General features: G+C 48.0%; 1 protein-coding gene across 1 annotated transcript in view; it reads right to left on the bottom strand.

Moving 5' to 3' along the window:
• MAML3 (mastermind like transcriptional coactivator 3) overlaps positions 1-12,954 on the bottom strand; it is a 388,367-nt gene extending 375,413 nt beyond the window's left edge. Inside the window, exon 1 of the mRNA XM_081093490.1 lies at positions 12,048-12,954. Coding sequence (XP_080949616.1) covers positions 12,048-12,518 — 471 coding nt within the window. The 5' untranslated portion in view covers positions 12,519-12,954. The remainder of the gene's footprint in view (positions 1-12,047) is intronic.
• Between the last annotated feature and the right edge of the window lie 1,073 nt (positions 12,955-14,027).

Below are 14,027 nucleotides of genomic sequence, written 5' to 3'. Positions count from 1 at the left end.
GTCATCAACCTTCTTCCTCTCATGGCACGGGTGAATTACTGAAATTCTGCAGCATGCCGAGAGATACATTTTTTGCCAATCTAACAAAAAAATAAGTGTAATTTAATTCATTCACACTTTACAGATATTGTGTTTGTTGGCTGTTGTGATTTTTTAATTTTTTGTATTTTTTAATATATTTTTCTTGATTTCAGAGAGGAAGGGAGAGGGAGGAAGAGATAGAAACGTCAATGATGAGAATCACTGATAGGCTGCCTCCTGCACGCCCCACACTGGGGATTGAGTCCGCAACCCAAGCATGTGCCCTGACCGGGAATTGAACCGTAACCTCCTGGTTCATAGGTCGACGCTCAAACACTGAGCCACACTGGCCAGGCTCATTTATTTATTTATTTATTTATTTATTTATTTATTTATTTTTTTGACAATCTAAGGGAAAAGAAGTCAGCGCCCCGACTAAACAGTCAGGTACTGCATTTTTTTAAAATTCCGGCGGCACACTGGTTGGAAATCGCTGTCACACATGGAGGCAGGATGCCTAGTTCACCGGAGTCACTTAGTAGAGAATGGCCTGTAAAGTTGAGGCCGCCAAGCACTTCCACGCCACCCTTGGCTTATTTCTGTGGTTCAGATAAGTGCCACCTACATCTTGTACAGCTTTGCGGATGCCCCCCGTCACTGAGACAACGGTGAAACAAGCAGTGGTAAAGGACAGGGGAAAGGGAGGCACGCAGGCCAGGAGGGAGGAGGGAGGCCAGGAGATGACAAAGCGGGGCTCCTCGTGATGAACCGGGCAAGGCCCAGCACTACCACGCGTCTTCATTTTGGCTCTTGTTCAAACTGATCTTAAAACCTGAAGGCAAGTCAGGAAGGTGAAGACTCCTCCTGGGGAGGGCACGTTGTTGAAGAAATGCAGGTGCTCACACAGCCTTTTCCGGAAGGAACACCTCCGCCAGGTGAAGGCAGAATAGTGTAGCAGCCAAGAGCATGGATTCTGGAGCCAAAGTGCTCTGGCTCCGTAAAAATAGAGGCTCCAGTTAGTAGCTTTCCTCTCGGGGGAGGGAAGCTGCTACGCCAGAGGTAAACCAGGATGCCCAAGGACTCCAGTGAAGGGCAGCCCTCAGACCCACCCCCCCAGCGCGCGCGTACAATGAAAACCGAAAGGACCCCTCACTGTCTAAACAGCTTCTGCCGGTGGCTGTCAAGGTGAGTCCATTTTGATGCATTTTCCACAGTCGGCCAGGTCAGCAGGTTGTTATTACCACATTACACAGACGACTGGATTAGTCAGGGCAATTTAACCTGTAGGAGGTGGCAACTCAGACCTGAGATTTGTATGATCACGCAAACCTGCACCCACGGCCACCCCAGGCACTGCGTCACCAACTGAACTACATTTTAGAAATACAGCCACACGGGCCTGTGAAACACAAAGCCAGGGAAAGGGGAAGGAACTACAGACTTATTCAAGGAAGTGACTTTCCCACCCTCAGGGCCTGAGCAGGAGGGGTAAGCAGAGTCCTCCTAACTCAGTGATGGCGAACCTTTTGAGCTCGGCGTGTCAGCATTTTGAAAAACCCTAACTTAATTCTGGTGCCGTGTCACATATAGAAATTTTTTGATATTTGCAACCATAGTAAAACAAAGACTTATATTTTTGATATTTATTTTATATATTTAAATGCCATTTAACAAAGAAAAATCAACCAAAAAAATGAGTTCGAGTGTCACCTCTGACACGCGTGTCATAGGTTCACCATCACTGTTCTAACTTCTTCTTTAGGCCAGAGGAAAAGAAGGAAAGTCATTCCTGTAAGATGTGTTGCCAGATATACAGACTTTGAAGACTAATCATGTTTCCCCTAGACTGCGAAGACCAACACCAGTTACTAGGGTTGATACCTTTTAAAGCAATGTTTTAAAGGAGACACAATTATCATCTGCCCTAAAATGGGTAGTAATATAATTCAGATGCTATATGATATCATATTAGATCAAGACATTTTTTTGGCCAACTTTTTCTGTTTATACAAATTACATCTATAGAAAGAAGTCCTAATCTGTGCTACAGAAATGCTGACATATGTACAGGGGAAATATGGATAAGGATGTTCATTGTAGTAATGTTAAATTGGCAATGGGGAAGGGGGGGGAGAAAAAGAGAGAGAAACCACCAATGTGTCTTACAACAGGGGATCATTTAACAAACTATGGAACATCCACATTATGAAATGCTATCTAAGAGTTAAAAAGAATGAATTGAGGATCTAATCTACATGTATTGACTTGGATAGCTCTCCGAAATACAGTATGTGGAAAAAGTGGATCTCAAAACCTTGTGTAATATAATTTCATTGATGTGGGAAAAAGCTAACATCCAATGATATACAACATTTAGTATACATGTAAGCAAACAGAAGAAGGTCTGGAGAGAGATATTCTAAACCATGGTAACTTCTAAGAAGGGGGTAACATTGAGAGAGAGGAATTATGTCACTTCTTAATCTACTTACTTGCAGTTAATTTATTCTACACATATTTAGCGTTCCTCCCATGTACAGGTAGGTCTTTTTCTGGTCATGAGGATAGAAAGATGAAGAGATAAAGTCCTTGTCCTTCTCTAACTGCTGTTTTATTTCAATATTATTTTAAAGTGTTATAATTTAATAAAGAACATGTTGAGCCCTAGGTGGTTTGGCTCAGTGGATGGAGCATTGGACTGTGGACTGGTCAAGGGCACATGCTTGGGTTGCAGGCTCGATCCCCAGGAGTGGGCATACAGGAGGCAGCCAATCAGTGATTCTCTCTCATCATTAATGTTTCTATCTCTCCCTCCCTCTCCCTTCCTCTATGAAATCAATAAAAAATATATTTGAATAAATAAATAAGATGTTGAAATCCCTTCTGCAGTATTTCAGCCAATTAAACAACTTTTGCTAGAACATTTTCACTCATCAAGACAGCCTATTTCATCTTTGAACAGCTTTAATTTTCATGTAATTTTGTGTTGTGTGTGTTTAATATTAAACAAACCTGGCTCCTAATAACTGCCAACCACTGATCCTAACCTATCCCCTTGAGGCCACAAAGAGCCCATCTAGTCCTTTCTTATATGGCAGCCCTTCAAATATGTTAAGACAGCAACCATATCATCTCCTAAGTCAGACTGAACACCTCCAGGTCTTCCACCTGTCCTTCCTGTGACATGGGTGCAAGTCTTGCACCACCTTGCTTTGCTTGCTCCTTCTAAATGCTCTCCTCTTTGTCTAATTTCCTCTAAAATCTTGATGTCAAGCCATGGTGCTTACAAGTCACCTGGTCAAAACAAGGGAAGCAAAGACAATCATCTACCTCATTTTTAACAACCATATTTTCACCTTATTCTTTGTCGTGCCAGCTAATCCTCTCCATCGACAAAGTGATTTTATTGAAAGAAAGAAAGAATGAAAGAAAGAAAGAAGAAAGAAAGAAAGAAAGAAAGAAAGAAAGAAAGAAAGAAAGAAAGAGAAAGAAAGGCCCTAACTGGCTTGGCTCAGTGGATAGAGCGTCAGCCTGCGGACTCAAGGGTCCCAGGTTCGATTCCAGTCAAGGGCATGTACCTTGGTTGTGGGCACATCCCCAGTAGGGGTTGAGGCAGCTGATGGATGTTTCTCTCTCGTCGATGTTTCTAACTCTCTATCCCTCTCCCTTCCTCTCTGTAAAAAATCAATAAAATATAAATTAAAAAAAGAAGGAAAAAAAATGCTGTTATAGAAAACAATGCAAGAACACTACAGCTATAGAAAGGTTGTAAGAAGATACAAGGCGTTTAGCACCCTTAGGATTTTCCTAAATGTTAGTTTATTAATGACCTCCATTAGCACATTCTCCTAAAACCACAAAGACCATTTCATATACCTCATCTGAAACATGAAACGGTGCCCTGCTGTGTGAGCCAGAGACAGCAAGGATGCCACTGTATCCCGGGGCCTGGAAATGCTGTCCAATAGGAAGCCCTTGCTCAATGCCTAGTCATTAGACCTTGGCCTGTGCATGAGTGATACATGCCTCAATCACTCAACTTTACGTCTGCATGTGGGCAGGAGGCAAACAATGAAGCAAAAATGAACATGATTCATAAAAATAGGCCTAGCACTTCATTGGAGCCTAACGACTACACTGTAAGGTAAAAAGAGTGAGTACTGTTCACCTTCCTGACAGGCAAGGAGAGAGAGGCGGACAGGAAACGAAAAGCCAGCCTGTCACAGGGCTGGAGCCGAAATCCAAGGCAGCAACCCTCTGACTTCTTCCCAGCCACTCTCCCACATGGCAGCGCCTCCCCGCTCCCCTCCGCGGGCAGTGAGAGTGCTGGGGAAGTTGTGAGTGTCTCTGCCCTGTGTGTTGGCAACCATGGAGGGGAGCCCCTTGTTTACAGCAGGGTTTCTCAACAGCAGCAATCCTTGTATTTGGACCCGGTAATGCTTTGTGGGGCATGCACTTGTAGGTCTAGCAGCGTCCCTGGCTTCTCCCCACTACACAGTGTAGCACCCCTCCAGTTGTGAAATCCCAAATGTCTCCCAATGTTGCCAAATGTTGGGGGTGGGTGGGCATAATCCCCATGGAATGAAAAATCACTGATTTAAAGGAAACCACAGTGAATCCATTCCAATGGCCATAGTGATAATTTAAGAGAGCACTGAAATATTTTAGGAAATGGATTTCTTTCCATTTACAAACAATATTGCCATTAGCTCTGGAAAATACATATTTGCATTTCAGTGGGGTCTGCAGGCTCAGAACAGATTACAAAAAGCACACTTTACCTCTGCAAACTCCCAAGGCACCAGGTACCGTCTGTTCACCACAAATAAGCAAAACCCAGCATCTCCCTTATGTGTCTTTCCCTGGCCATCCAGGTGATGCGAAACCCTCAACCCCTCTGGCCTCTCCTCCCTGATGTACCGCACTTCCTTAAAGCCCATCAGTGGGTACCAGTCCCTTTAGATTCACTGTCAATCACTGATTACTTTCAACATCTACCGAACAATCAAAGAAAGAAATAACCAGCCACTGTGAGGATAAAGGGCACTGCGGAGCTTGTCTTTTAGAGCCCTGCAAGCTTAGGAGTCATCGTTACGACCCGGGCTGAAGCTGCACAGACTCAGGGCTCTTCAACTTCTCCTTTGAAGGGAGAGAAGTGCCTGCCCAGACACGAGTTTTCTGGAGGTGGAGAAAGGTATCCTGCAATGGAGGGAAGATACGGAACGTGTCCTAAGAAACTCTCCGGGTGTCCAAGCAAACGCTGGAGAGAGTTCACACCAGGAAACATGACATACCAGATTCTCCCCAACAGGATGGAGAGTGAAGGAGTCAGAAACGAAATGCTGGAGGTGGTTAGTTAAAAATTAAACATTTCACTTAAGTTTTCTACAGCTGTTAAGCCATTGCTAAGGAGGATGGCTATAAGTTATTCCTATTTTCAAAGCTCCTACTTCAGCATAAAGGTCATTCCAACCAATGGGAGGTCCAATGTAATTAAAAAGAAGTGTCTAAATGATTCTCCAGGAATCACTTTCCTTATGTCAGAGGAAATACCTCGAGCCTTTTGAGATTTGTATTAAATCCCCCAAGGACAGTGTGCATAGCTTGCCTTAAAAAACCCAAGCCACTGGCAGTCATTTCTTTTTTCCATGCCTGTGTGTATCTGGCCCTCGGGGAATGCTGTGCTTCTTTCCTAAATGCAGTTGCTTACCCACATCGCAAACTGTTTAACAGATGCAATAGCCAGGTAGACTTAAAAAAAAAAAAAAAAGTGTACTCCTTCTCTGAATGGAAGCCTGGGATTTTGAAGCATTTATTATATATAGCAGCCTCTTAACTCCATCTCCTGAGTATTTCTTTAGTTCTTATTTCTTTAGCCCTTTAAACTTTCTTAGATTTGAACATACACAACAATTTTAAGTGAAGGATAATTAATCAGTTCTTGGTGATAGCTGATTCGCAGAAGCTGCATTTCCAAGTACCAAACATGAATAATGAATTTTTGGAATGCATCTGCCTGAAAAGCATGCTGTATTTTTTAATGGAACTATAATTTGGGGGATCCTATAACTGTGGAACAGTCACCTGTAAATCAGGTTTTTGGGGGGCAGAAACCAATGACAAATTAGTTTGAAAGAATAGGAAAGTAAAGCATAGTACTTTACTTAAAATGTCATGAGGAGGGGATATAACTCAGCCTGAAGCTGTTGAGAAGTCACTGGCATCAAGCCTAATGCTGCTGAAAAAACAAACCAACAAAAAAACCTGTTATCCCCTTAACCTTAGCTAGAATAACACTGAAAGTCTACAAAGAATAAACATTGCAAAAGTCTTGGATGTAAGAATGTGATTTAGTAGTTTAACTTATACGAAGTATTAGGGTCTATGTACCAATGTTGTTGAAGGGATGAATGAAATTGTAAAATTCAGTCTATTCTCTATTTTTGTGCTAATAAAGAGTACATGGTATGCAAAACCAAATCCATAATTGATCTAAAATAATTGGAATCTCACTCAGTGATTTTATTATGAGTAGGGAGCACCAAAATTAAATTTCTCTTCTTAGTGCTTCTTCCCAACCTTTGGTAAAGGTGACAAAGATCAGAGAGAAGACCAAAAGGCTGGCAGTAGGAGGGGGCAGGGAAACAAAGCAAGCACCCACAGGATCGGAAAACTGAAAACCAGCTCTGAGTAACAGAGTTTCAAAAATGCAAAGCTAGTTGGGAAAGTTAAAAGGCATAGATTATGAAGTCTCAGGTTTTAAATATGTCCCTCATTATAAGATTTTGATGTCTGATTGATTTCACAGTTCTCTGTGATGGGTAATGTGAAAAAGATGACAGAATTTGGTCATCCTAAATTCCAAGAATGCAGGACTGTTAAATGAGCACTCATCACAAATAATATTCCATCAATGACATTAAATGAAACACAAGTACTTCTAATGTGTCCAACAATTACTATGTAATGTGCACCATGGTTTCTTATACTAGACTCCTTCCATGTATGTAGCACACTAAGGGGAGAGAAGGAGGAGAGGTGGGAGGGATGGGTGGGAGAGAGGCTAGGAGAGATGTCTCCCCCATTATTATCTAAACCAAATGGAAGAACCCAGTCAGGAAACCTCTTAAACAACAGTTGGCTCTTGGTCTCAGAGAAGTATTTAGAAAATAACTCTATCTAATTATTTTAAGGTTTAAGACCCTCATCCTTCTTCTTACAGAAATGTCAGTAAACCATGCACCTGGACTGTTTCTTTTCCCAGTGAGGTTCTAAAGCTTGCTTATAATTCTAATGAGACAGGATGGAAAGCGTCACATATATTACCTGCCTGAAAACTCAGCTTTCCCTGGGAACCAACTGGGCCTGAGAGCATTTTATAGATTATGATTAATGATTAACTAACTCTGCTTCTACTTTTCCGATCACTGGCTGCCCAGCACTAAATAAAATGCACCATACCAAAAGACATAAATAACAATTAATATGCACTAGAGCAGTGGTTCTCAACCTTCCTAATGCCGTGACCCTTTAGTACAGTTCCTCATGTTGTGGTGACCCCCAATTTCATTGTTACAAACTGAACATAATTAAAGCATAGTGATTAATCACAAAAACAATATGTAATTATATGTGTTTGCCGATGGTCTTAGGCGACCCCTGTCAAAGGGTCATTTGACCCTCAAAGGGGTCGCGACCCACAGGTTGAGAACCGCTGCACTAGAGCTTTGGGGGGGGGGCAGGGAATGATTCTTGAAATTTCAAAGAAAAAACAAGCACTTATGAAGCACAGAGAAATGAAATTTCAAAGTAGTTTTTCACAAATGTAAGGTACACCTATGTGGGCTCTTGGGCTATGGAAGGCTTTTCAAGAAACATGTCAATCTTGTAACCCAGGACAGCAGAAGAGAAGCCAATGAAAGGTCCAGAGGAAAGCTTTACAAGTGGTTTGACATTACAAGCTCGCAAAAACAACTGGATACAGAGCCAGTGATTTACCTTCAACAGGATAAGAAACAGGAAACCAGATTCATTTATAAGGAGCTTTAGCGATGGACTGATATGATGACATTTCCTGGATCTATTCCAGGAATGGATGAGAACGTTCTGGATAGGCTACGGTGTTCTCTAACATTCAATAATTAATATGCTTATTACCAAATGAATTTTATGGGGTAAACACTTCAGGGCAGGAATCGCCTAGATTCCTGCAGTCAGTAAGCTGTGTATAAATTAAGCATGCTCTGAAAATTACGATGGCACTAAGGTAGTGAAATGGTCGTGAAAACAGGGGAACTTAGGCAGATCAAGGCCTACTACCACCATTTTGCAAATCTGAAGACTGCACTGTCATGCATTTTGGTGTGCCTGAGTGATTACACCTTTGTCAAGTCCATGTATCTTTGGCTTGAAAATGAATTTGTCGGTTGGAATATACCTTAATATAAGCAGGAGTGCAGCTCCAAGTACAGAGAATGAACAATGTCTCCTTCTATTACCACAAATAATTAAAACTATTTTAGGAAAAGGCACATTTTCAACTGAGACTCTCTAATAAGTGAAATCAATAGGCCTCACCAATAAATCCTGGAGGGGAACACTTCTGTATAAATAAAGTGTGTGTCAGGGGAAAAGCGTTCGACTACATGTCCAGGTAATGCAGCTTCCAATGCAGGCCTGTGCGCCAGGCTTTCTAACAGGGCTGTTAGAGACCCACGCAAAACCCAGGCCCCTCCCAGCAGTCTGGAGCCAAGGAAGGTTTCTGTTTCACCTCATCTACCCTGCTTTTTGTTTGCTTGTTTGTTTTTCATGCATATGCTTGTAAATGTGTGAGATAAGAAAACAAATCAAGAGGTAAAGGCCTGATTAGACAGCCTTCTTAACCCAAGCCAGGCAGAAAGAGAACTGATCGATATTTAGTACTTTGGACATATTGGCTGTACGAAGGTAAACAATAGCAATAAAACAGAAAAGAATCCTATTCATCTTTATTTTTATCATTATTATTATTATTATTTGGTTCTGACTGACTACTGCTTTTCTTTAGGGCTTTCCAAATAAAGGGCCCAGTGTGTGAACTACATATAATTGCTCTGTGCCCTACCAGAGCACAACTATAAGCCAGCAGCCAATTCAAGAAAATCAAGATCAACATTTTCTTTGCAACCCCTTTTTCAAGAGTTTATCTAGTACACAGGCTAAGTTAAAATGCCCTTTCATTTCAGGAGCCAATGTGAATTCCTAATTATTTTTAAAGAAAAGTAAATTGTAGAGGATGGAGTTGATTGTTTCCTTTTTGTGGTACATAGAATTCACATGCAATCCTTTGCTTAAGATTTAAGGCTGTTTATTTTCATCACACTCAGCACACATACTTGCCACTGGTATCAGCGAGAGATGCATGTGAAATACAGTTGAAGCTAGAGTATGCTCCGATTCTGCACACCATCCATTCAAGTAAGCAGTATCTTTTTCATTTTCAAAAGTAAGCCCTTGCTTGGGCTTGCTACGTCCTTCCAGGTGAAGTCAGCATCCTGGGCTTGCTTCCACCTGCGGACGTATTTGAACACAGGCGCGCGCACCCTGAGATCTCCCCCGGGCCCCTCCGAGGGCCCATGTGGCACCCTCCATAGAACACCACCTGAACACAAAAACTTTCTGGCCGTAAACTCTACTGCTGTCGCTCCGCGAGGTAAAGCGACTGAGCACAGGGGAAGGCGCTGGCTTTTGTTCCAGTGGTGCCCAGCGGACGAGGTCAGATCCACAGCAGTTCTCCACCCCAAAGGTCGGGGGAGATTCCGTGGAGCTGGGATTTGGGGGCTTTACGAAAACAGCCCATTTCTACGCCATCCGCGCGAACAAATACAGAAAAGGGGGCGTGGAGTAGGCAAGGATGGTATCCTCAGTGCCTGGCAAATCCTTAGGTTCACAACGTGTCTCCAGACCTGCGGAAGGGCGCAAGGGGGGCGGGGGAAGAGCCCAGGCGGACCGGGGGAAATAGGTACGCCGAGGGCGCAGGAGCTACAGTCAGGATGCAGGGCCTGCCCCGCCTCCGGGGACAATCAGACAAGCTACAGTGTGCCAGCGGTTTGGGGCTTCCTGTTTGTAAAGCGAGAACCGCCCTCCCGGACTCTCTGACACTCGTTCTTCCTCAAAACCAAGTCCGCCTCTTCTTCGCGCGCGGGGCTGGCTCGGTTGCCGGAGGAGGAGGGCGGAGGGCGGAGGGCGGAGGCGGGAGCGGGGTGGGAGCGGCCACGGGGCGGGGGCAGGGCGGCGGGGCGCTGCGCCCCTCCCAGCCCGCGGCCTCCGGGACGGAGCAGGGCCGCGAGGCGGACAAAGCGTTTCTCGCTCCCTCCCCCACGGCCGCGTCCCAGAAGGGCGGGGGAAAGCGGGCTGCAGGAGGACGATCTGGGAGAGGAGGAAGGGGAGGAGGAAGGTGCTGCCGGCGGGACTGGGCAGGATCGCGCCAAGGAGGGAGGGCAGGGAGGAGGGGCTGGGCGGCCTCGGAGAACGGGGAGGAGGGCAGGAATCTTGAAGGCCAAGATAAACAAATTGTTCCTCTTCACGTGCGGGGCGGGGGAGGTGGGGAGGGTGGGGAGCGAGCGAGGCCGCCTAGCCTCTTCCCCTCCCCCAAGCCGGCTCTTTGTCACCGAGCGCCCGGCACTAGCCTGCGGCGGCACCGCACCGCCCCCGGCGCCGATGACTCCCAGACCCAGGACGGGTGCGATTTATCCACCGCACACTGCGAGGGCCGCCGATCGAGGTGCGGTGTGCCAGGGGCACGGGCAAAGGCGCTCCGCGCGCTCAGACTCCCACCGCCCGGCCCGCTGCGCACACCCGCGCCTCACTAACCCGGGCGGCGCGGTGGGGGAAGGGGCTGCAGACACCTTTCCGAGCTTCCGGCCTCCCCCACGCTGGAAGGAAAGCAAAAGAACCTGAGAGAGGAGATAAGAGAAAGGATTCTACCCTCAGGGTTAGGGAGTGGGAACTGCCCCTTCCTCCCGGAGAAGTTAAGCCATTGGCTGCTCAGTCTACCTCGAACCCACCCACCCAGCCATTTAAGCCTCTTTCACCTCCCAGCTACCATCCACTCCTCCGGGCTTCTATGCCGGGCCCGGAAAGTTGGCGGGGGTTGAAGCGGAGAAGCTCAGTGCACGCGAGTTTGAGAGGAGGAGGGGACACTGTCCCCAGTGAAGTTGCGTGGCGGGGACTCCTGGTGCAGAGGACTCAGTTCTCCCCTCCCGCCCCCGCCAGGCCGCTCTCCGCTCGACCCAACCCGCAGCTCCACCTGCCGGGCCAGACCCCGGTCTCCAGCCGCCGAGGAGCGCACCCGCGCCCCGCATCCGCGCGCGCTCCCGCGGAGGCGCGCTGCGGCCATCCTCGCTCGCTTCTCACCCACTTCAAAGTTCATTCACAAAACTCTCAGACTTTCTCAGCCCAAAGGGGGTGAGCTGGGGAGAAAAGGCGAGAGCCTCTCGCTTCCCCCACCGCCCCCCTAGGGACTGAGGGCCTGGTGCCCGCCCAGAATCTGCGACAGCATCAATTTCTCCCCGACCCCGGCGGATGTGCGGAGAGGGGTGGGCGAAGGGGGACGGGTCTGAGAAGGCGAGGCGGCTTTTCGAGGGGAGGGGAGAGGTGGGGTGGGATGGGGTGGGGTGGGAGCGATGAAGAGGAGGAGCGAGGTTTCAACTCTGGGTTCACACTCTTTCAAATCCGTATCTAAGAAAAGGAGAGGAGAAAAAAACTTTTCCAGTGCCTCCCCCCGCTGCTCCTCCAGGTCCCTCCGCCCCTCGCAGTCGTGACTGGCTTCTCCCCTCTCGCCCCCTCTTCCCCACGTCTGACAACCCTGACAGATTAACAGGTAGCGGCGACCGCAGCTTTCCCTCTCAGAAAAGTTGACATTAACCCTTCGGCCCACCTCTCCCGCCGTGCAAATCAGACCCCCGTCCCCCAATGTAAGAAGCTCCAGCACCACCACCCCCCAGGCGCGCGCGCGCGCCCCGTGCCCACTGCCCGCGCGCCCTCACCATGATCAGCGTGTGATTCCTCTGCTCAGCCGAGGCAGCCTCCGCATCTTGCTGGGGTTTGCTCTGGTGCTGCTGCTTGCCGGCGCCCGATTTCTTGGCCCTCTGCTCCAGAGTGCGCTGGTAGAGGCTCACCGTGTCCCGGCGCTCCAGCTCCAGCTGCTCCACCTGAGCCTGCTGGTACCTGTTCTCGCAATTGACGTGGTGCCTCCGGCAGCCTTCGATGCGCTGGCGGAGCCGCTCCACCACGGTGCTGTGCTTGGGGACGGCCGCGGAGCTGCCGCCGTGGCCCCCGGAGCCGCCGCCGCCGCCGCCACAGCCGGCAGCGGGGTGATTGCTACTCGGAGCAGCTGGAGTACTATTGGGAGTATTATTCACACCGATCCCGGCCCCGGCGAGGCTGCTGTTCAGGCTACTGTTGATGCAAATACTACTGCCATTCGCGGCGGCAGCGGGGGCTGCGAAATCCCCCATCCTGCTCCCCGGGCACACTATTTTGGAAGAACTTTTTTTATCCACCCCCCTATCAGCCTCCTCCTTGGGTCCAAGGATTAAAATAGTTTAAGTGGAACGCGGGGGAGACGCAAGCACATGGATGGAAACAGCAATCCCGACGGGGCAAAAAAAAAAAAAGGGGGGGGAGAGATTTTGGGGTGGTTTTTTGTTTCCCTTTTTTGTAAAAACTGTAAAGCTCAAGGAGAAAAAAAAGGGGGGGATCAAAATGCCATCAGACACCTATCAACAAAAAGAATCACAACAAAACTGAGCCAGCAGCAAATCGGGTTGCAACTCAAGGGGAGATCCGCTCCTCTCCTGCCTTCTTTTTATAATCCATTATTTTCTAATAAATTCCAGGAGATTTCCGGTGGTTGGCAAGCATTTTCTCCCTACGTACCGAAAAACACACCCCATGTACACACACAAGCATATGCCTCCAGTGCGGACACGCGCGACACACACTCACTCCACACCGCATCGGAAAACGGCAAGCTTGCTTATTGCATTTTCCTTCCACAAAAAAGTTTTGGTGTTTATGCCGCCCCGTGTTCTCAAAGTACTTTGGCTGCTCAGTTGCATTTCACAGGATCCTAGATAGCGAATCCTCGGGCTGGGGGAAGTAAACACATGGACAGTCCGAGGCGACTGCAAAAGTAGATCGGTGAAGTCCTTTGCAAAACGCCGCGCGGAGAGCAGCCCCTAACGCTCGGCTGGGCTGCCGCTGCCGCCGCTGCTCCTGCCACCATCACAATGATCAACTGCTCGCCGCCGCCACCGCCGCCGCCGCCGCCTCCTCCTCCTCCTCTCGCTCCTCCACCTCCTCCTCCTCCTCCATGCCAGCGGAGTGATATCAGGACGCGCGAGCTCAGTAAACACGGCAGCGGCGGCGGCTGGAGGCCGTGAGACAAGCCCGGGGGCACGGTGCAAAACCCGGCCCGGACTTTCACCCGGCAGGAGCGGGCGCGACACACACCGGCGCCGGGCGCCGGGCGCCGGGCTCCTGCCTCCCGCCTCCCTGGCCTCCCGCTTCCCGCCCCTCCCACGCCCCCAAGCTCACTACAACCCGGGCTAGGAACCAGAGCTGCCAGAACAGAAAAAGAAAGATTCTGGGGGATCTTGGGAATGAATTAACTTTTAACGTGTGTGTGTGTGTGTGTGTGTGTGTGTGTGTGTGTGTGTGTGTGTGTACACACAAGCGCGGGCGGGGGGAGGGGGGGGGGAGGGTCACATGGACACGCCTGGCTAGATTTCCTTATTCCAAGAGAGGTATCAAGCTAGCCCAAGTTGCTGTTATACATTTATGCATTATATTGCAGAACTGTGCATGACCAGGCAGAAACATTGAAGCTCCACAGCAGCTGCCTGTCATCCCTATCCAAGTGGAAAGAAAAAGGCAAATGAGTGACTTGTTTTTAAAACCCAGGTAATAAGTCTATCCTAGCAATAACCCTCGTTATGGACACTTGTTCAAATTTTAGGCCAGTC

The sequence above is a fragment of the Myotis nattereri genome (assembly GCF_964212035.1).
Source record: "Myotis nattereri genome assembly, chromosome: 5".
In the NCBI taxonomy this organism is placed as follows: domain Eukaryota; kingdom Metazoa; phylum Chordata; class Mammalia; order Chiroptera; family Vespertilionidae; genus Myotis; species Myotis nattereri.
This window is presented reverse-complemented; position numbering and strand designations above follow the sequence as displayed.